The sequence below is a fragment of the Plectropomus leopardus genome, chromosome 4, assembly GCF_026936395.1.
Source record: "Plectropomus leopardus strain MGB_pleo_1.0 chromosome 4, ASM2693639v1, whole genome shotgun sequence".
NCBI lineage: Eukaryota > Metazoa > Chordata > Actinopteri > Perciformes > Serranidae > Plectropomus > Plectropomus leopardus.
This window is the reverse complement of record NC_142179.1, coordinates 35,136,756-35,157,387: the sequence shown is the minus strand read 5'-3', so window position 1 is coordinate 35,157,387 and position 20,632 is coordinate 35,136,756. Positions and strand designations below refer to the sequence as shown.

The 20,632-nt window shown below is 38.9% G+C and overlaps 1 protein-coding gene across 3 annotated transcripts in view; it reads left to right on the top strand.

Annotated features, from left to right (window-relative positions):
- The window catches only part of abca2 (ATP binding cassette subfamily A member 2), a 96,239-nt gene that overhangs the window by 74,941 nt on the left and 666 nt on the right, over window positions 1–20,632 (top strand). Inside the window, exons 28-49 of one of the 3 annotated variants that reach the window (XM_088077183.1) lie at window positions 98–319; window positions 1,517–1,619; window positions 2,003–2,328; window positions 2,902–3,115; window positions 3,718–3,823; window positions 3,906–4,017; window positions 4,200–4,260; window positions 4,945–5,119; window positions 5,327–5,442; window positions 6,817–6,964; window positions 7,222–7,345; window positions 8,804–8,936; window positions 9,894–10,014; window positions 10,267–10,445; window positions 11,677–11,818; window positions 11,933–12,067; window positions 13,686–13,789; window positions 13,903–13,995; window positions 15,512–15,614; window positions 16,837–16,974; window positions 17,067–17,276; window positions 18,621–20,076. In XM_088077183.1, the coding sequence (XP_087933309.1) occupies window positions 98–319; window positions 1,517–1,619; window positions 2,003–2,328; window positions 2,902–3,115; window positions 3,718–3,823; window positions 3,906–4,017; window positions 4,200–4,260; window positions 4,945–5,119; window positions 5,327–5,442; window positions 6,817–6,964; window positions 7,222–7,345; window positions 8,804–8,936; window positions 9,894–10,014; window positions 10,267–10,445; window positions 11,677–11,818; window positions 11,933–12,067; window positions 13,686–13,789; window positions 13,903–13,995; window positions 15,512–15,614; window positions 16,837–16,974; window positions 17,067–17,276; window positions 18,621–18,650 (3,095 nt within the window). In that variant the 3' untranslated portion in view covers window positions 18,651–20,076. Of the gene's footprint in view, window positions 1–97; window positions 320–1,516; window positions 1,620–2,002; window positions 2,329–2,901; window positions 3,116–3,717; window positions 3,824–3,905; window positions 4,018–4,199; window positions 4,261–4,944; window positions 5,120–5,326; window positions 5,443–6,816; window positions 6,965–7,221; window positions 7,346–8,803; window positions 8,937–9,893; window positions 10,015–10,266; window positions 10,446–11,676; window positions 11,819–11,932; window positions 12,068–13,685; window positions 13,790–13,902; window positions 13,996–15,511; window positions 15,615–16,836; window positions 16,975–17,066; window positions 17,277–18,614; window positions 20,077–20,632 lie in introns of those variants that run through there. The other 2 variants (XM_088077182.1, XM_088077180.1) reach the window with 2 other exon arrangements.

The following is a 20,632-nucleotide window of genomic DNA, read 5'->3' as shown; positions in this document are numbered from 1 at the left end:
ATCATCCAGACAGAGATGCGTTACTCTGTAACTGTGTTTTTCATTTCATTCATTCTTCCATTTTGTTAAATTCATCTGATGTCTCCTTTACCTCCAGGGGATGCAGAGAACCCGTCGTCCCCGGAGCCAGAGGTCCTGGAGGGGCAGGGCAGCTTCAAGTTGGAGGGTTGGTGGTTAAAGCTCAGTCAGTTTCACGGCCTCATTGTCAAGAGGTTCCACTGTGCCAAGAGGAACACCAAGGGCCTCTTCTCCCAGATCCTCCTGCCTGCCTTCTTCGTCTGTGTGGCCATGACCGTGGCCTTATCTGTGCCTGAGATCGGTGAGATTTTACTTCCATGGTATATATTCCATATATCATTTGGGTTCGACAGTTGTAATGTTCTTAAAAGTGCATCAGGAATAACACAGTAAGGATGTTTCTGTTTTTGATGGAAATCAGCTTGTTTGAAAATGCTCTAGAAAGGACTCTTTGTAGCTTGAAAGAAGAAGTTGTAAGTCACTCGCTTACACTAGAATTATGACAAACAAGATTTTAGAACAGAATTTTAATTTTAAAAAGGGCAGGCAGATTTATCTGTTTATTATAGTAAGACTGTAAGGACTCATTTAAGCACTAAAATGACTCAGTATAAGCTGAATTTGAAGTAACTACTAACAAAAGTGGAGTTAAAAGTAGAAAATTATCTCTGAAATTTAGTGACAAAGGAGTGTAAAGTTATAGAAAATGAAATACCTCACTATTGTACTTAAGAACAGGCAAGGCAAGGCAAGGCAGCTTTATTTGTATAGCAGATTTCATACAGCAGGGCAATTCAAAGTGCCACAAAATATAAAAAACATAATAAGGCTTACAGATTCACAATTAAAGAGATAAGATATAAAAGGTAAAATGATTAAAAAATTTAAAATAAAATCACCGTTAAAAAAAAGAATGTGTAGACAAGGGGTGCAAAGATAGAAAAAAAAAAATTAAAGATATATAAATATCAGTTTAAATATACGTTTTCAATCGATACTTGGTGTAATAGATAGTATAACATAGCTTGAGTAAATGCACTATTACTTTCCACGCCTTGGGATTGTTGAAGACATTAGGGAGTTAAATAAAAATTTTAAAAAAACAAAACTATTCTGCACAAGAGAAGCAGAAAAGGCTCTGTAGAGCTGAGAGGAACTGCAGAGTGGATGGTCATTTTCAGTGGGTTTGTACCTTTGACTGCTACCTTTCACGTGACCCATTAATAGTAATCTGATTCATTGTTAATTTAGAAATATCGACAAGTTCAGCTTTGATAAATCTAAGCATTTAAGCAATAATCAGCAACAATTAAAAAAAAACATGAGAGAACATCATAAAAATGTAAATGTTTTAGCTAATGTGAAGCTCTTACCTAATGTTGACATCAGTATATATGTCGGACAGTTAGTGTTCTTAGCAATAAAAAATGAGGTGATTGTCAGTAAATGTTGGAGCCCTTAACAGAAGGAGGAACATTCTGTTTGCCTTGTCTTACAGGAGATTTGCCACCCCTGATATTATCACCATCTCAGTATCATAACTATACCCAACCGAGAGGCAACTTCATCCCCTACGCCAACGAAGACAGACCCCAGTACAGGTAACATGACATTTATTGTGTTCATGGTAATGGTATCATACATACATGTCCTTGGACTGTGGGAGGAAGCCAGAGACCCCGGAGAGAACCCACGCAGCCACGGGGAGAACCTTTATAATTATATTTTTTAATTGTTTTTTTTTTTTTTTTCAATTTCAGCACTTAATTCATTTTTGCTTTCCTTGTTTATACTTCTTTCTTTTTTTGTTTTTTTTACTTATTTTCAGGTGATTCTCTTGGAACAGTTTTACAAATTTCTTTCAAATATTTGGGCAATGTTTTGTAAGTTGCTCATATATTACCCAGCAGTGGTTTAGTCAAAAGGTCAAAATGGACAAAAACATTTTGGAATAGATCTCTGTGTTGCTGGCCTCCCTTCTCAGGAGTAAGCTGTCACCAGATGCCAGCCCACGGAAGATCATCGACACCCTCCGCCTGCCCTCGGGCGTGGGTGCTACCTGCGTCCTTAAAACCCCCTTCAACAGCACCCTGGACCAACTGGCCCAGACTCTAAACCCCAGTGCCAACAACTCCAAAACCTTGGCTGCCCGCTACTTTGACTCCATGTGTCTGGACTCCTTCACTCAGGGGGTCCCTCTGTCCAACTTTGTACCCCCACCTCCTTCACCAGCACCATCAGACGACCCAGATCCTCGCTTTGAGGACGGACTGTGGAACTTCACAGTGGCCCCTCCAACCACAGTCCGCGGTGAGTCCATCTCATAAGACTGCTGATGACTACTGTCATATGTGCAGCCCACTTACATGTGTGCAGTTTCAAATATATCAGCCTAAACTGTTCTGGAAATGTCTCAACATACAAACTCAGTTCCGAAAAGGTTGGGACGCTATGCCATAAAATGTGAACAGAATACAGTAATAAATCCTATATTCTATTGCATACAGAAGAAAGACAACAATGTTTTTGGGTTGTCTGGCCATCTATTCTTTTGAACACAAAATCTCCAGAATGCCTTGAGAGAATTTCTTCAAAATTTAGCACAAACATCCACTTAAACTCAAGGATGACCTGATTAGATATAGATGGCCAAAGATCAAAGTTAAAAATCATTGTGACCTTTTCTGGCTCATTCTTGTGTGCACAGTATCTCCAGAACTAGTTTTTGGTACCTTTGTGTTGGCTTCATTTTCATTCCCTGAGGTTGCAGCTTGACTTGGACACTTCAAGATATTGTTAATATAATAATATAATAATAATACTATAATAAAGTCAAAATATGAAAAGATCTGCAGTTAAAGACACCTCTTTATGTGCACTCAGAGCCTGTGACGTCTCCTCCCACCCTCCCCCTGTCCATCCATGAGCCGGTGCGTTGTACCTGCTCCATGCAGGGGACAGGCTTCTCTTGCCCCAGCGGGGTGGGGGGACGTCCCCCTCTCATGAAGGTGGTGACAGGTGACATCCTGGTGGACATCACAGGCCGGAACGTCTCTGAATATCTGCTCTTCACATCAGACAGACTGCGCCTGCACAGGTAGGACGGCTGTGGGAGCATTTCAGGGCTTTTTTTTCTTTTATTGGTGTCAACACAATAATTGAGGTTTGGATTAATTTTCAATACTGAAATGATACTTTTGTTGTAACCTTACCTTGAAAAATGTTTTTACAGTATTTTGCAACTGCTTTGGCTCAGTTTTCATTACAGATTTCTAGTGTACAAATCTAATAACACAAGAATGTAATCTTATCTTAAAATCTTATATAACATTTTTGCATTTTAACATTAAAATGTCATTATCAAATAATTCTAAAAAGTAAATTAAAATAATAAATATATAAATATAATATATCTATATGAAACACATAAATTAAGAAATTAATAAATAAACCTCAAAATAAACTGCATTGGTCATCCCTCAAGAATACACAAAAAGCAAAAAGAAAAAAACATGCAACTCATAAGCATATTTTCCAAAATGTTGCATTGTTCTTTTACCTCTGCACTCAAACAAAATTAACTTGATTATTTAGCGCTGCAGTAGACATGCAAAACTATCATTCTTGAGCAACAGATTGAAGTGTTATTCTTTTGACATCTGTTGTTTTCTATTTTGTACCCTACTTTGTTCTCAATAGATATGGTGGTTTAACAGTGGGGAACATCCAGAAATCAATCCCAGCATCCTTTGGGAGAAAGATACCTCCAATGGTTCGCAAGATAGCAGTTCGCAGATCAGCTCAGGTAAGACAGGCACTCTGACCTGGACAACAAGGACACAGATGGAGAATAAACCACCACTGACAAAGTGACTGCTTGTGTCCAGGTCCTGTACAACAACAAAGGTTACCACAGCATGCCAACATATCTGAACGTCCTCAACAACGCCATCCTGCGTGCCAACCTGCCTGCATCCAAGGGCAACCCTGCTGCCTACGGTAAATACATCAGATTACAATATTACTTATATACACGGATGTATCTCCCCACTCAAAACTTAAGCATGACCTGAAAATGAGCATGAAAGGTCCCCTAGAAATAACGTTGTGTAATTTTGGCCACTCTAGCTTGTGGTAGTTATCATCTACATGAATGAGGTTGTCGTGTGTGTGTTTTTCAGGCTTCACACTGACAAACCACCCAATGAATCGAACCAGTGCCAGCCTCTCTCTGGACTACCTGTAAGTTGCTCAGCAGTGCTGATACTTAGTGGGGCTTATTTTGTAGTTTTGGCCATCATCACTATTAGAACAAGTAAAAAAATATGCTTATAGCTGAGATCTGGGAAGACGTCTGCCAAGTATTTCTGGTGATTAGACCGTTTCATCGTCGTCATTGGACTTCACTTCTTCATAATTAATTCTGCTGGTCTCCAACAACAGCAACATTTTCCAAGAAAAGTTGAGCAATTTTCCTTTTAAAAATCCAGGATCAAAAAGTCATTTTGGAGAAATTCATCAGTTAATTATGATGGATGTTTATTATTGGATTTTTTTAAAATCACTATGTTAATTTCATATGATCTCTTCCATGAATCTCTCCTTTTTTTCTCCCCTCCTCTCCTTTCTCCCCTCTCCTCTGTTCTTCTCTCCTATCTCCTTCCCTTTCCTTTAATTATCTCTCCTCTTCTTTCCCAACATCTCCTTCTTTCTCCTCTCCTCATTTCCTCTCGTCTGCTTTTCTCTCCTCTTCTCTCCTTCCCTCTCTTCTTCCTTTTCCTCCCCATCTTTATTTCTCTCTCTTTTCCTCTCCTCCTGTCTCCTCTCTCCTTTTACTCCTCTCTTATCCTTCTCTCCTCTCCTCTCCTCTCCTCTCTCTCCTCTCTCCTCTCTCCTCCTGTCTCCTGTCTCCTCCTGTCTCTCCAGGCTCCAGGGGACAGATGTGGTGATTGCCATCTTCATTATCGTAGCCATGTCCTTTGTGCCGGCCAGCTTCGTGGTCTTCCTGGTTGCAGAGAAATCCACCAAAGCCAAACACCTGCAGTTTGTGAGCGGCTGCGATCCGGTCATCTACTGGCTGGCTAACTACATCTGGGACATGGTGAGGAGGACATACTGTGTGTGTGTGTGTGTGTGTGTGTGTGTGTGTGTGTGTGTGTGTGTGTGTGTGTGTGTGTGTGTGTGTGTGTGTGTGTGTGTGTGTGTGAGAGAGAGAGTGAGTGAGTGAGTGATGCTGTCAGGTAGAGGGCTGTGGATGTGTGTGTCCAGGTCTGAACATGTACTCTCTCCTCTCATCATCTGCCCTCAGCTCAACTACCTGGTACCTGCCACATGCTGTGTTATTATTCTGTTTGTGTTCGACCTGCCGGCCTACACGTCCCCAACTAACTTCCCCGCTGTCCTCTCCCTCTTTCTTCTCTACGGGTGAGACATATGACTGCACACACACACGCACGCACACACACACACACAGGCATGACTGATGCATAACAACCTGACTGATTGAATTTGAATGTAAGGTATGGCCATTCTCTGGGTGTAGTGGTCTCACAGCTTCTATTAACGGTTCAGTTTTCCAATTTTACAAAAAGCTGAGTAGAACATAGCTGACATTTTTTGTGATCAAATGGCAGAACCAAAAGTTAGTTGTTTGTTCTTATTCCCCTTATTGATTAGAGCAGTGGTTCCCAACTAGGTGTTTGCGGTCCAAAAGTGGATCTTAAGTCCAAGTGCAAATGGACCACGAGTGACTCACAAACATGCCTAGTTTCTAAAAAAAAAAAAAAAAACACAAAATAAAAAAAACACTGTATTTTGAAATACAGTACATTTTCAGTAAAGCTTTTATTTTGAGGTGCAGTTACTGTTTATTCTTGCAATATTTGACAAAAAAAAAAAAAACAACTAAAAAGTTACCAAATGCGGAGTCAGGAAAACAACTTTACTAAAAAATACTTTTTTAAAAATGTATTCCCCAGTGTGCCTGTTTAAGGGTTAAAACAGCAGTTTGTGTCTGCAAAGAAAAAGTGTTGCTGTTACTCTCAATTATCAACAGATGTCACTGTCAACTGCTTTCACCAAACTGCTGTCTTTATAATTTTTGTAACACTCCCACAAATTGCCCTCTGGGACAAATGATAAAATTAAGTTGAATTGAACACTTCATATATTTTTCCCACAAAAGAGAACTAGCAAATTATGAATGCAAACACACGAAATGGAGCAGTGAAATAATGTTTTGGTGCAGGTTCCTAAAAAATTGGATCTATAACATTTTAAAAGCTACATGCACCATTGCAACATGGGGGGGATGACGCAATGAGAACCTAGGAAAAAAATGTCCCACAAATTTCAAGAAATGAGTAGATATTGATGATTATTCAAAATAAGCTAGCTAGCTGTCCGTCAAATTATATTTACAACTATCATGTTTATGCATTGAAAATTATTTAGAAAATATTATTCTTTAGCTTTTATTCCAAGTCATTTTCTTGTTTTTGTTATTTTACTTTCATTTTCATTTTCTTATGATTTTTCAGGCAATTTTCTTGTCATTTTTACTCATTTCTTGCTAATTTTTGAGTCATTTCTTCTCAAGCTGCTCATTGCCTTTTTCCCATCTTTTGTAAAAAAATTAAGTCACTTTCCTCAAAGGGTTAACAAAACATAAATTCAGTTTCTGCATCTCCACATTTTTGTTTTGACCTGAGAAATGTCAGGAAGTGCCCTCCAGTTTCTATCTTTCTCTCAGGACTGGAAGCTTTAAGAAGTACTCAGTAATTTCACTCTTTCTCCTAGGTGGTCCATCACTCCCATTATGTACCCAGCATCCTTCTGGTTCGAGGTGCCCAGTACGGCCTACGTGTTCCTCATCGTCATCAACCTCTTCATAGGCATCACTGCAACTGTGGCCACTTTCCTACTGCAGCTCTTTGAGCATGACAAGGTCAGTCTGACTCTCGTTATTATAAATACTGCAGCCTGTCAAACATACTGCGAGGATTTAACCCCTCATGTCAGATGTCAACACTTTATTCTCACACTGCAGCAAAAATACAGATTAGATGTTGCAGTCAGACTCATCATCTCTGCCACATATTTGCCACGATTAAGATAATGAATCGAAAAATAAATCCTATAAAATGAGTATGGAGCCTTGTTATGAGACGTTGTTTATTTCTTTACTCTTTTCATCTCCTCCAGGATCTAAAAAAAGTCAACAGTTACCTGAAGTCCTGTTTCCTCATCTTCCCCAACTACAACCTGGGCCATGGTCTGATGGAGATGGCCTACAACGAGTACATCAACGAATACTACGCCAAAATAGGTACACTACTCATCACACAGAATGCATGAGGAGACTAAGTGAACAGAATATAACAGCTCAAAACTCTGAATCCTAGAGGAATCTTTGGAGTTTCTCTCACAGTTCCTCTTTTGATAAAAATGTAAAAAGCACAGTTAAAGCATGTGCTTGTAAATGAACAAAAAGAAGACACTATTATCCTGTAAAACTTAAAATATAAGCCCCAATTAGATGCCCAGTCGCTTTTACCAGCTCTTGAGGCTACACATTTTTTTACTAGTTCTTTTTGAACCTCCCTACTCTGTATTTGACTCTCTCAACCCCACTGGATCCTACTGAAGACATAAGTCTGTAAAAACGCCAAGCAAATACAAAGCTTTATTTTTAAAAGGCTTAATCATTTCCTAAAATGGTTTACCACAGTTAGTCAAACAGGAAGAAAAGTGCATCAGCCTGGAAACCCAACAGCCAGTATTAAAAAAACACTGGTGTAGCCAGTGGATATTCAGGACAAGACTTCCTCCTCTATGCACCGCTCATTGTTTACAGTTCGATAAGCAACTTGACAAAAAAACAGTGGAATCAGTAACATATAAACAGGTGAGTTATATAAAAATTAATCCTGTGCACGGTTGTCATGAATGGGAAAATAAGCTAGGCAGACCAAAAATGTTTGATAAAAAATGCTGCAATGTCATGTTAAATCAAATTCATTGATATTCATTAAATTTTGAGTATTTTCAACTTGAAATGTTGAAAATGTATTCAACCGCCACGTCATTAGACTATCTTTGCAATGACAGAATGTGCTTCAATCATAAAACACATTTATTCAGAAGAATTCAAACAGAAACCTTTTTTTTTTTGGAAAAAAAAAATCCAGAAACTCTACGCTACTCTGTATGAATTTATATTTGCACGTGAATGCAGAAAAAAATGTGAAAAATGCAAGTAAAAGGCTCAATTCAAGGAGTCTGAGATTGCATTTAGGCCAGTGCGTTCCACCTCTTTTGCTCTCCACTCAGACTGTTCACCTGCGTCTCACATCTTCTTGGTGAATACTACTCGCACTACAAATGAAAACCAGAGTGATACCCAAATGTGGTTCAATATCTACAGATTCTACAATCATATGCAAATACTTGTTTACAGAGATTAAGAGTAAATTTGTTGGGGACTATTTTCAGTGGTGGAGTAATCTACACTTGATGCTTATGTAAGAAGCGGCACAGTGTGATTCACTGAGTTCAGATAAACCACAGCATGTGTTAAACAGCAATTGAACTTACGATAAATCCGGCTTTGCAATAACAACACTTGTTAGAGGGCAACATTCATTATTGGTTTGAATCTTTTCGTAACATTTGTTGTCAGTACAAAGTCTTATGCTTTAAAGTAAACACAGCTGACCTGTACTTGTTTTACTCTGTAATTTTGTTTATTGTAAAGTAAGACGTTGTTGTGAACATGTGCTTTCAGGCCAGTTTGACAAGATGAAGTCTCCATTTGAGTGGGACATCGTGACTCGAGGACTTGTCGCCATGACAGTTGAAGGCTTTGTTGGCTTCCTTATCACCATCCTCTGCCAGTACAACTTCCTCAGGAAACCCCCGTGAGTGGTGTGTGTGTGTGTGTGTGTGTGGGTGTGTGTGTGGGTGTGGGTGTGTGTGTGTGTGTGTGTGTGTGTGTGTGTGTGTGTGTGTGTGTGTGTGTGTGCTAGGTACAGACACCAGCTGCACCAACCACAGTAGAAGGAAACTGATCCTGATGCAATACAACCTCAGCAATGTTCTGTTTGCAGTTGGAGTGATGATTGACAGATGACTGACTCTCAGAGTGAAAGAGTCATTTAATTTGCTGTCCCTCTCCTAGGGACATAAACAAATACTGTTTAACCCTTTGAAACCTGGATCGAAAACAGTTTTCTTGCGCTGCATCCAGACGCTTTTCACAAGCATTTAAACCTCTGAAACGTCAACAAATTGATTTGAGGAAAAGGCAATGAGCTACTTTTCAAAAATACAAAAAAAAATTTGCAAAAGAAAAACAAGACAGAGAATTAATAGAATTATAAAGTAATTAATTTATGCTATTTTTAGGTACTTTTCTTGTAACTTTTGACTAATTTCTTGCTCATTTTTGGGTAATTTTAAGTTAAGCTGATGATTGACAGTTTCTCAGGTTTCAAAGGGTTCAGAGCATTTTAGGAAATGTAGGATATCACTTTTTTAATTCTTTATTTTTCTGGACAGCATTTTATGGTGCAGAGCATACATTAATATAGTAGTAATTGTTTAATTTCCCTTGCTGTTGAGGTCTTTTTTATGAAATGAAATTTAGGAACTATTAACAATTTGGGAGAGATCATGTGTACATATAAAAGCTTGATACAATATTTCATGAGACTTGTCAGTGCAATTAAAAAATAATGAAGTTAAAAAAATAAATAAATAATAATAAAAAAAATAAGAAGAAGAATAAAAGGGTGTAGGATATCACTACACAGTGGACATTTTATGGGTAAACAGGAACACCAAAGACATAACTGAAAGCAGTTGTATGTGTCCAGGAGGGTGCCAGTCAGCTGCCAGCCTATAGATGATGATGATGTGGACGTGGCCTGTGAGAGACGAAGAGTGCTGCGAGGAGACGCCGACAACGACATGCTGAAAATTGAGAACCTGACAAAGGTTTTGACAGCCGGCTTATCACCACTTAGAAAACCTTTCGACGATACAGTTTGTTTTCACAGAAGTTTGCACACAATTGGTGCACATTTTACTCAAACATTAAACCTTTATTTATCCAGCTATGCCAGTAGAGTAAATTCACCTAAAGTTAAAACTGCAGTTATGCAAGAGAAACACATGATTTGTGGTTAAGGAGCTTGAACTTACTAAAACACCGGCATGGTCATTGAATGTGTATGTATATTTGTTCAGGTGTATAAATCCAGGAAGATGGGTCGTATCTTGGCGGTGGACCGACTGTGTCTGGGTGTCAGACCTGGTGAGTGTTTTGGACTGTTGGGAGTGAACGGAGCTGGAAAGACCTCCACCTTCAAGATGCTGACGGGAGACGAGTGCACCACTGGAGGAGAGGCCTTCATCAACAGCAACAGGTCAGTGTTCTGCTCTCAGATCTGACACAGTCAATCCATAAAAATAACGATGAGAAATCATCTGTAGCTACACACTTTAATAATGTGGCACACAGCTTAAGTACATGAGACGGTGACCACAGAGAGGTGGCAACAGAGACAAAATCCTTCTTCAAAGGGAGACATACTGGATACATCACCTTGACACCCTCATTCTTAATGGGTTGAACAAGTAGATTTCATTTGCTTGCTTTTTATCAATTGCATTTTTATATTCATCCAGTAAACATATTTTTTTTTATTTATGATGAAAATACTTAGGAATTGACAAATTACAGTGATTCTGTGCCTTGATAAAATGTTGGCTCCCCCCTGCTGAGATGCACGGTTAATGTTTTGATGTGGTGACTTATAATAAACCCCACCTGGTGGCTTTCTTCATAATATTGCCAAATCTACACACTGAAGAAGGGCATCTGGCCTGAAACATCCGCGTGGCAGTAAAAAGAGTTATAATTGGGAGTGCTGTTCTGATCTTTACACACGAGAATATTCAATAACATAACAAAACTGCTCAGACACACTTACAGGGCATTATCACGCCAACAAGTTCTCATCCCAAGTCATCAGAGTTTCAACCTGATGCCGTCCAGAGGTGTATCATACAGATGCAGCTGGTTCCATCCAACTGCATTCTTAACTAGCGCTGCCCATCTATGTATCATGCTGCTGCCACAGGTGCCATCCAGCTGTCTGGTGAATGGCCTCTGTGTTTTTTTCCTATAAATTGTCATTTTTATTCATACAGTATACATTTTACTTATTATCACGTTTTATTTTTTTATTATATAAATATAAATTAATTGACAAATTACTGTTATTCAGTGCCTCGAGAAAATGTTGGCTCCCCCTGCTGGAAAGCACTGTTTATGTTTTAATTTGGTGACTTAAAATCAACCTCACCTGCACACCTCTCAAACACTATTTTCTGCTCAAAATCACCTTCTGCAAGCTTGATAATGGAAGATGTTACAAAGTACTGTCAGTGGAGTGGTGAGTGGTTTTAGCAGAGCCAGGTTGTATCACCCAGCATGAGTGTTGGAGCTCAGTAATGCTATTGTGGCTGAATGGGAGCAAAGCCAGGTTCCAGCATCCTGAAAGTCATAGGAACATTGTGTGTGTGTGTGTGTGTGTGTGTGTGTGTGTGTGTGTGTGTGTGTGTGTGTGTGTGTGTGTGTGTGTGCGCGCGCAGTATCCTGAAGGACCTGTTGCGTGTGCAGCAGAGTATCGGCTACTGTCCACAGTTTGATGCTCTGTTTGACGACCTGACAGCCAGGGAACATTTGGAGCTTTACACTCGCCTCCGTGGCATTCCTTGGAAAGACCAGGATAGGGTTGGTCTCACACACACACACACACACACACACACACATACACACATATATATACTTGTCTTTCCACATGTGTGTGAGCATCACAGACTGACAGTACCCCTCCTATCCCTCCAGGTGGTGCAGTGGGCTTTAGAAAAGCTGGAGCTGTCGAAGTATGCAGACAAGCCTGCTGGCACTTACAGTGGAGGAAACAAACGCAAGCTTTCCACTGCCATCGCTCTGATCGGATACCCCTCTCTCATCTTCCTGGTAAGAAGTTTTAATATGCTGCACAACAACACTGTGAGTTAGCATTAGCACAAAAACTGCATGTAAAATGAGAAATAGTTTTCAATCTTTCATTTTCAAAATATTGCACATACCATATTTCTACACTACACTACATATTTCAAATTTCCCCCATTAAAAGCCATAATGCACACACACATACACATACACACACACACTTCATCTTTTACTGTTCAGGAGCTTAATTGATAGTTAAATAAAAGGCAATACCTACTTGTTGGACTTTTAGTTTGGTAACCCGTACCTTCGTCACAAAAAAACCCACCGAAAATACATACATGTACTATTAACCCTTTAATGCCTAGATCTTGGCAAGAAATGTAGAAAAGATCAAGCTAATATGCTCGGTTTTAAAGGGTTAAGGGTTGGTGCAAGCACAGCATTGTCTCAGATTAAATTTATTCCCTTTAGTCATAACCCCCTTCACTCTACAAGAACATGTTTTGTATTTTGCAAGAAAGTAGATATTTCTTGCTTTTTACATTATTAGTGCATTCTTAAATCCCACCAGATTCATGAATTTTACATCCAAGTTTGACCTCTTTTTAGGGACTGTTCATTATTTATGGTGCAAAATGGAAGAGGCACTTTAAATTATTTTTTAGCCACTGATGAGGTGGTGATGTTTTTTTATTTAGCTAAGGCGAGGGACATTCAACTTTAAATTGTTTTGTATTTATTTTAAATACCTTAAGAACCCCAAAACCTGTAAGTGGCTTTTAAAGGCATGTTTTCTGTAAAAATCTCCAAAATCACAGCATTTATCACAGCCAGAATGTGAAATGTGAAATATAGCTATTTATGGTGCAGGGAGAGTCATGCATTTAGGACAGTACAGCACCTTAGTGATGCCACCATATTCTCAGATCTCAGCTTTTACTTTGGGAGTAGAATGCGGTAAGAGCGACTTAATCCCATATTTTATACTTCGTAAAAATGATAAAGTTGGTATATAACATATATAGGTTTTGATATTCAAGTTTTTACAACAGTTTCTGTACATTTTGAATGGTGTATAGCAGTAGACTAAACTAAAATTATGCTTATATTTGCATTACGTCTTGTATTATTCCTGTTAGAATGCAGGCCAAAATAAGTTATGTACCACAGTTCTGGTGCAGTTTAGTGCGCATGACAAAAGAGGATATGATGAAGATGGAAGACGACGAGAAGTCTGCGTAGGTGTGGATCAGTGTAAGTCCCTGACCGTGCTTTTTTGTTTTGGAAGGTGTTGTACAGTTTTATGCGAGACAGGAACAGGACATCAGGTCGGTAGTGGACCAGACGAGATGTGATTATGAAAGGACTTTGCCTGTTGTATTTTTCAGTATTTCAAAATAAACCATGTTAAAGTTTTCCTGCCTCACATGAGTATTTGTAATGTGGGCTAGGAACTATGATATGTTGAAGCGGCCACTCTAAGTGTTATCAGAAATGACAGAATAATCCTTTCAGATATATTCATTCTGAGATGTCTTTGTCAGTTTCATACGCTGCGAAAGGACAACAGTAGCTACAATGAGTGTAAACCGTAAACACAGCAACATTTTTAGTGAACTGTATTTGTGGGATTCTCCAGGATGAGCCCACCACTGGCATGGACCCAAAGGCCCGCAGGTTCCTCTGGAATTTAATCCTGGACATCATCAAGACTGGTCGCTCTGTAGTGCTGACATCACACAGGTGAGACACCTCAGGCCCAACATTTGGTGGAATCCTTTTTGCTGTTGAGGCTTACTTTTGCTTCTTTTTGACCGTAGTGTGCCTAATAAATGATGTGATGCTGTCCTCTGCAGCATGGAGGAGTGTGAGGCTTTGTGCACCAGACTGGGCATCATGGTGAACGGCAGGTTTAAATGTCTCGGCAGCATCCAACACCTCAAGAACAGGTCAGGAGGAGAAAGATCCACCTTTCTTTTGAGAGTTTTATATTAACAGCTGACTCTCTGGTAAATGAACTACATTTATATAGTGCCTTTTGTTGTTGCCATTATAATATGTTTGTAACAATATAAGCAAGCTCAAGATGACCTTTTATGGAAAACACAAATTACCCGATATTTCTGTCCCATTGGAAATACATGGACTTTTTATTCTGAACAGAACTCCTTGATAAGATATAAGTCATTCTTACACAGAATTTCTGTTAGTATTCTACCAGCCAAAAAGTCGAACGCCTTAAGGGCAAAATTATCCCAACAGCTGCTGCCTCTCCTCTGTCTAAGGTCACTCTACACTGTAAAAATAACTGTTTTAACTTAAAGGTTGTGTCCAGACTAAGTAAAACTTTTAAGTTGACTTAATTTGAGAAGACAAGCTGAATCATTATGAAATTAACTCAACTTGTCTTCTCATATTCAGTCAACTTAGCCTTAGCCTTAACTTTTAAGGCAGCCTGAAACCTTTTTCTTTTAAGTTAAAACTAATAGTTTTTATAGTGATTTACAGAATACACTGTAAATAGAAACATTTTGTTTTAACTTAAAAAGGGTAGTGTATTGGCTGCCTTAAATTTTTCAAGTTGACTAAATTTGAGAAGACAAATTGAATCATTACAACATTACTTCAATTTATTTTCTCAGATCCAGTCCACTTAAAATTACAAGACAGCTGGAACACTAAGATTTTCAAGTTAAAACAAATAGTTTTTTTTACAGTGGGTTGCAGAATTTTAAATACTGTAATAAGAAACAATTTGGTGTATCTTAAAAAGGTAGTGTCAGGACTTCCTAAAATTTTCAGGTTCACTGAATTTGAAAAGACAAATCATTACAAAATTACCGTAACTTGTTTTCTCAAATTCAGTCTACTTTAAATGATAAGGTAGCCCAAACACATAACTTTTTCATGTTAAAACAAAAGGGTTGTTTTTTTTTAAATTGTGTATATCTGCTTCATGTTATGTCAACAGCACTATCTGATTAGTTATAGATCACGATTATTAACATATCAACAGTGAAGGCTGCAGTGCCACAGACAGGCAGACTTTAAAAAAGTCTACAATAATTCTTAAAAAAAAAAAAGAATTTACGCATGTTCAATCCATGTATCATTTGTTAATTCTATGCAACATTTCACAAATAGAAAATGAGAAAAACGACTTGCAAATCTTAATTCTACATTGATTTGACAAACAAAAAATACAGTTTTAGAAAACTGAATTAATCTTTCCAATTCTTTTTTTTTTCATTACTGATATGAAAAATTTACCTGATAAACATTACACAGACCGCTCTTTTTTTTTTGAGCACAAAATCAGAAATTGGACAAATGAGTTGTTATTCGTTTATTTTGGTTTTGGAAAAGAATATTGGAAAAAAAGCAATTTCTTTGTTTTTTGTTTTTTTATTTTTGTTTTTATTTTGAAAAACGAATGAATGGATTGTGTTTTCTGATCTATTCCAGGTTTGGGGATGGCTACATGATCACAGTGAGGACCAAGAGCAGCTCTAATGTGAAGGAGGTGGTTCGATTCTTCAACAGAAACTTCCCTGAGGCCGTGCTGAAGGTAGATCACTGCAGCTCTCACCAGTCAATCCACTGAGCGGCAGTAAAAAAGTAGAGGATTGAGCAATATCTCCCAAAAAATTGATCACTGGTGCACAGTCCAGATTGTCTTATAGACAGGTGTACCGGATCAAAAATGTGACTTTAAGAACCAAGAAATCCTGCACACTATCAATCACCTGGATTCACTACATTAGTAAATTAGTAAATAGTGATTAAATGTGTGCACGCCTTGTCCTCTGTTTAATGCAGGGTTTCCCACATAGTCAAGGACTTGTGGTGGCCTACCATGATTAAAGCATCTGCTGCCACTTAACCATTTCCTATTTTCTGAACTGCATTGGGTTTAAAAGTTTGCTTTTTGCAGCAGCTGCTCCTCTCATCCATCAATCTCCAACTGGATCGATGGATCAATTATCCGTCCCACGACCCGAACTCCTCAAACTGCTGCTGTGAGAAAAAAACAAACAAAAAAAACCTCATGACAAATTCTGTCTGCACTGCACTCACAGATTAGCAAAAATGTCTGAATTTGGAGCAGCCCCAAAGAAAGCTCCAGCAAAAACACACAATCAAGATAAAAAAAATATGGTGAAAACTGCATACGCCGGGATTTAAACCCCACTTTAAATTCCGTCCCCATCCCACCTTGTTTTCATCCTGCCTGAAACAATCATGCAAAATAAGACACTGGTAGTAGCAATAAACAAAGGAATAAATAAACAGGAAATTAAATATGAAAGTAAGTAAATAGGGGAATAAATACAAAGGTCAATTTAAAAAAAAGAAAAACTGATTTTAATTTATGTCCCATTTTATCAATTAATAAAATGTGCACGTGTAATGTTTATTAGCATATTAATTTATTTTATAAGTTATTTATTTTTTTAGCAGCTTCCATCCTCCATGATAAGATAAGATACCATAATTTATCCTCCATGAAGTATGATATCTCCTCACGCTTATTTACTTCTATAATTGTCAGAGATTAGGTTAAAGTTGTGATGACAGCTGGTTAAAATTATATTGTGATTTTTTTTATGAGTGTGCAGAAAAAGAAGACATTTGTTCGGTTTTGTCCTGTGTAATATTTTCTATTATACATGTATTTTTCACACTGCAATTAGCAGAGTAATGTTGGGTAAATATCTTGAAGAGATTATTATTATCTCCCTCTTTTTAAGAGTAATCAGACACGAAGCCTTCTGTTATCGTATCTGCAGGAGCGTCACCACACCAAGGTCCAGTACCAGCTGAAGTCTGAGCGGATCTCCCTGGCTCAGGTCTTCAGTAAGATGGAGCAGGTGGTGGAGGTGCTGGGCATCGAGGACTACTCTGTCAGTCAGACCACGCTGGACAACGTGAGTCAACACTCTGCTTCAGCTTCATGCACAAAAAAAACAGGGAAAAGGTTAAGAAATGAAATTAATTTTTTGTTTTGTTTTCTGCTCAGGTGTTTGTCAACTTTGCCAAGAAGCAAAGTGACAACCTGGAGCAGCAGGAGGTGTCGCCCCCGGGTGGTGGACAGTCCCCCCTGCAGCGCATCATCAACCTGCTCAAGTCTCGGCCGGCCAACACAGAGCTCAACGCTCTGATCAGCGAGGCGCCGGAGGAGCTGGAGAGCGACGATGACGAAGGACTCATCAGCTTTGAGGAGGAAAGGGTGAGTGGATCACACCTGTAATTTTTATCTTTATTTATTGGTTTAGATTTTTAGTAAACATGAGCTGCAGGAAAAGCACACAGAAACACAGGGACCCGGATCTTAAGCCAGTGTGTGATACGCTCGCTGAACACATGAATGGTAATAAAATATTTGGGTGTGGTCCACTAGTACACATCCAGCCTCCACACAGGAGTACTGCATCTCAGTTAAATTAGTTTTTTCTTCAGTGTTGTAGAAATCTGAAAAAAAGGGAAATCACCCAGGATGGAGCAAGGGTGTGCTTGCAAAAAAAGAAGCACGTAACAGATGTATGTCGACTCTGTGATTCAGCTTTTAGTGAGTAAAAACACAAACACAATTTGATATTCTGTGCCTGAGAGCAGCGATACTCAACTTGCTTTGCTTGGGGGCCATTTTTGCAAAATGCCAGGGGCAACAGCCCCATACATGTTTTTAGGTTGGTTTTTTTGGGGGGGATTTTAGGGATGTTTCTAGGATCCTAAAACAATTCTAGGATCTTAGAACATTTCTAGAATTTTTGGACTTTTCTGGTATATTAAGACATTTGTAGGATTTAAATATATTTCTGGGATTTTTGGACTTTTCTGCGATATAAAGCCATTTCTAGGATTTAAGGACATTTCTAGGATTTAAGTACATTTCCAGGATTTAAGGACATTTCCAGGATTTCCAGATCTTTCTGGGATTTTAGACCATTTCTAGGATTTAAGGACATATGTAGGATTTAAGGACATTAGGGGCTTTGCTAGGACCTCTGTCAGGGGCTGCAGGGGATCCTTCACTGGTAAATTTTTGATAAACAAGCTCTATTTTGATGCTTTTTTATGCACTCTGACACCTGCCGTATACTAAAAGTGCAAAAACAATCCCCAGCGTAAATCGCTTAATTTCTGTTGTGAATTAGAAACTGGTTGGGGGGGGCGATTTGGCTCGCAGGCCATAACTTGAGTATCACTGCCCTAGAGGCATGACTAAACTGAAGCTCTGGAGGAACTCATGGGGACCTGTGAAAACCCCAGGCGTTCTGCTGGCTGTATGTGGCTCCTGCAGAACATTCATGTGACAATATCACTAAGGCTCACGCAAAGTGGAATGGATGGTGAGGTCAGTGTCACTGCCTCATGCCACTGTCACGGTAAAAACCTGCCAAATCAACACTGACTGGCTGTCAGAAAACACATCCACATCAGGCACGAGAGTCCTGTGAGACAGAGCTTGGGTTTTTCCTAAGTGCATTCACTGTGTGTGTGTGTGTGTGTGTGTGTGTGTGTGTGTGTGTGTGTGTGTGTGTGTGTGTGTGTGTGTGTGTGGCAGGTGCAGCTCTCCTTCAACACAGACACCCTTTGTTGAAACGAGCCACTCAAAGAGCAGAGACGAGTAGAGTGACAGAGGGTGGTGGGGGGGAGGGGGGGGCCCATCTTTCTGAGCTCTGGGGGGTGCAGAGTGAGAGCGGAGCTGCTGCTTTAACCCCGAAGAGGACCAAAACTCTCTGCACCATGGAACATAGGACCAGTAGTTCAGTAATTCCAGCCTCAAATTTTGAATCCCAGGGGGGAGCGAGGTGGTTCTGGTGAGATCATCCAGCTGGAGGAGATGACCTGCAGGGTCCAGCCTGTCAGTAGAGACACAGCAGCAGGAGTGCTTGCATTTGGACTGAAGACTTTGTCCCTTTGGAATGTTTCCATTTTTCTTTTTGAGAATGTATCTCACTAAACGGCAGATGAATACAGTAGGATAGCTACCTTTTGTTAGTGAATGAACATATCATGGGTGATATTTGAAAAACCAAGTGTTTGACAGCACAGGTTACTTTGAGTTGGTTGTGCGCTCCCTAATCAAAGGGCCCGATGTATCCAGAATGGGCCCTTGTTACTGTACCAAACTAGACCTGCCTTGAGAGCATGCTGTGATGAAGTCGATTCCCATTGGTAATGTAATACAGTCTATTTTTCTGTGGCAAGAAGAGCGGTTTATTTTGGATATCAAAGCAGCTGCGGACTGATGTGATTTATTTTGCAATAACAGGATGTAGAGAAATGCACTTTGGAAAGTGGCGGGTGTGCACACGCGTGCAAGCTTTTGGCCTTTTTTCTTTTGAACTTGATGTCAGAGACGTGGAGAGAATGTACACGGCATGGTTATTGTCCTGATGGTGCCTCCCTTCTATCGACTTGTTTCGACACTGTACATTTGGTCTCTTTTTACTGAATGCTCTTTTGTGCTTTGAACATATCATTATGTTGTGGACTCTGCCAAGAAGATCCTCTATAAACCGGACACAGTGTATTATAATAACAATAATAATGATAACTCCATCTCCAGTGAAGGTAATCAGCAATCTAACAGTCTGACACCGCAGTGACTCTGCTTATATTCCCTGACAATAACTGCACTACCATCACTGTGATACTAAAGGGAACTCTCAGATCAGAATAATCTATTGTTTTAACTTGGGTACAATACATGTTTTATGATTTGCAGATGTATTTGTAATTTTCTATGGAATTTGGAGAACTTAAAATGTGCAAAATATCCACATTTAAAAAAAGAAAAAAGAAAAAAAACTGGATGTTTCTCTTACTGTACATTGGCTTGTGGTTTTAACTGGTCTCTCTCTTAAGTTTTGTGATAATTGAGTTGTAACCTGTCCTGTCAAAATAATAACTGTTTCACTACTTCTTTCACAGCTAATTGCAGTCATATTTTTGGTGATTATTATGGCACTGGTGGGCTGTTTTCCTACTTGAAGGGGTTCTCATTAAACAAGGAAAACTGACTTTGTCATTTCTTTCTTTGCTTAGAATGTAACACTGAGAGGGAAGATGTTGCTGAAATATCTGATGTCAAAACAAACAAAAAAACATTTAAAAAGCACCTGCTATGCTTATTTTCAGGTTCATACGTGTGTTTTAGGTTGCTATTAAAACATGTTTACATGCTTTAACCCTTTGACATCTGAGTAAATTGGCTTTAAAACAGCAACAACAACAACAACAACACAGAAATGGCCTGAAAAAAGCTGCTTAAAAATTATAATAATTTTGTAACTTAATTTTAGATATGTAATTATGATAATTATAAATATAGTTTTTACTTATAGTATCTCCTTTTTACCTGTTTTTTTAAATCTGAATATACTACTTTATTGCAATTTGTGAAACATTTATTACCAAGTTGCTTGTTGCCTTTTTCCCAAGTTTTTGATAGATATCACACCAATTTGTTTAATTTGCATCTGAAAGCAGCAAAGGGAAAGTGATATCGCTCCAGGTTTCAAAGGGTTAACAGTCAATGAATCCCCTGTCTGATCACTCTCTGTTTGAGATGCTCTG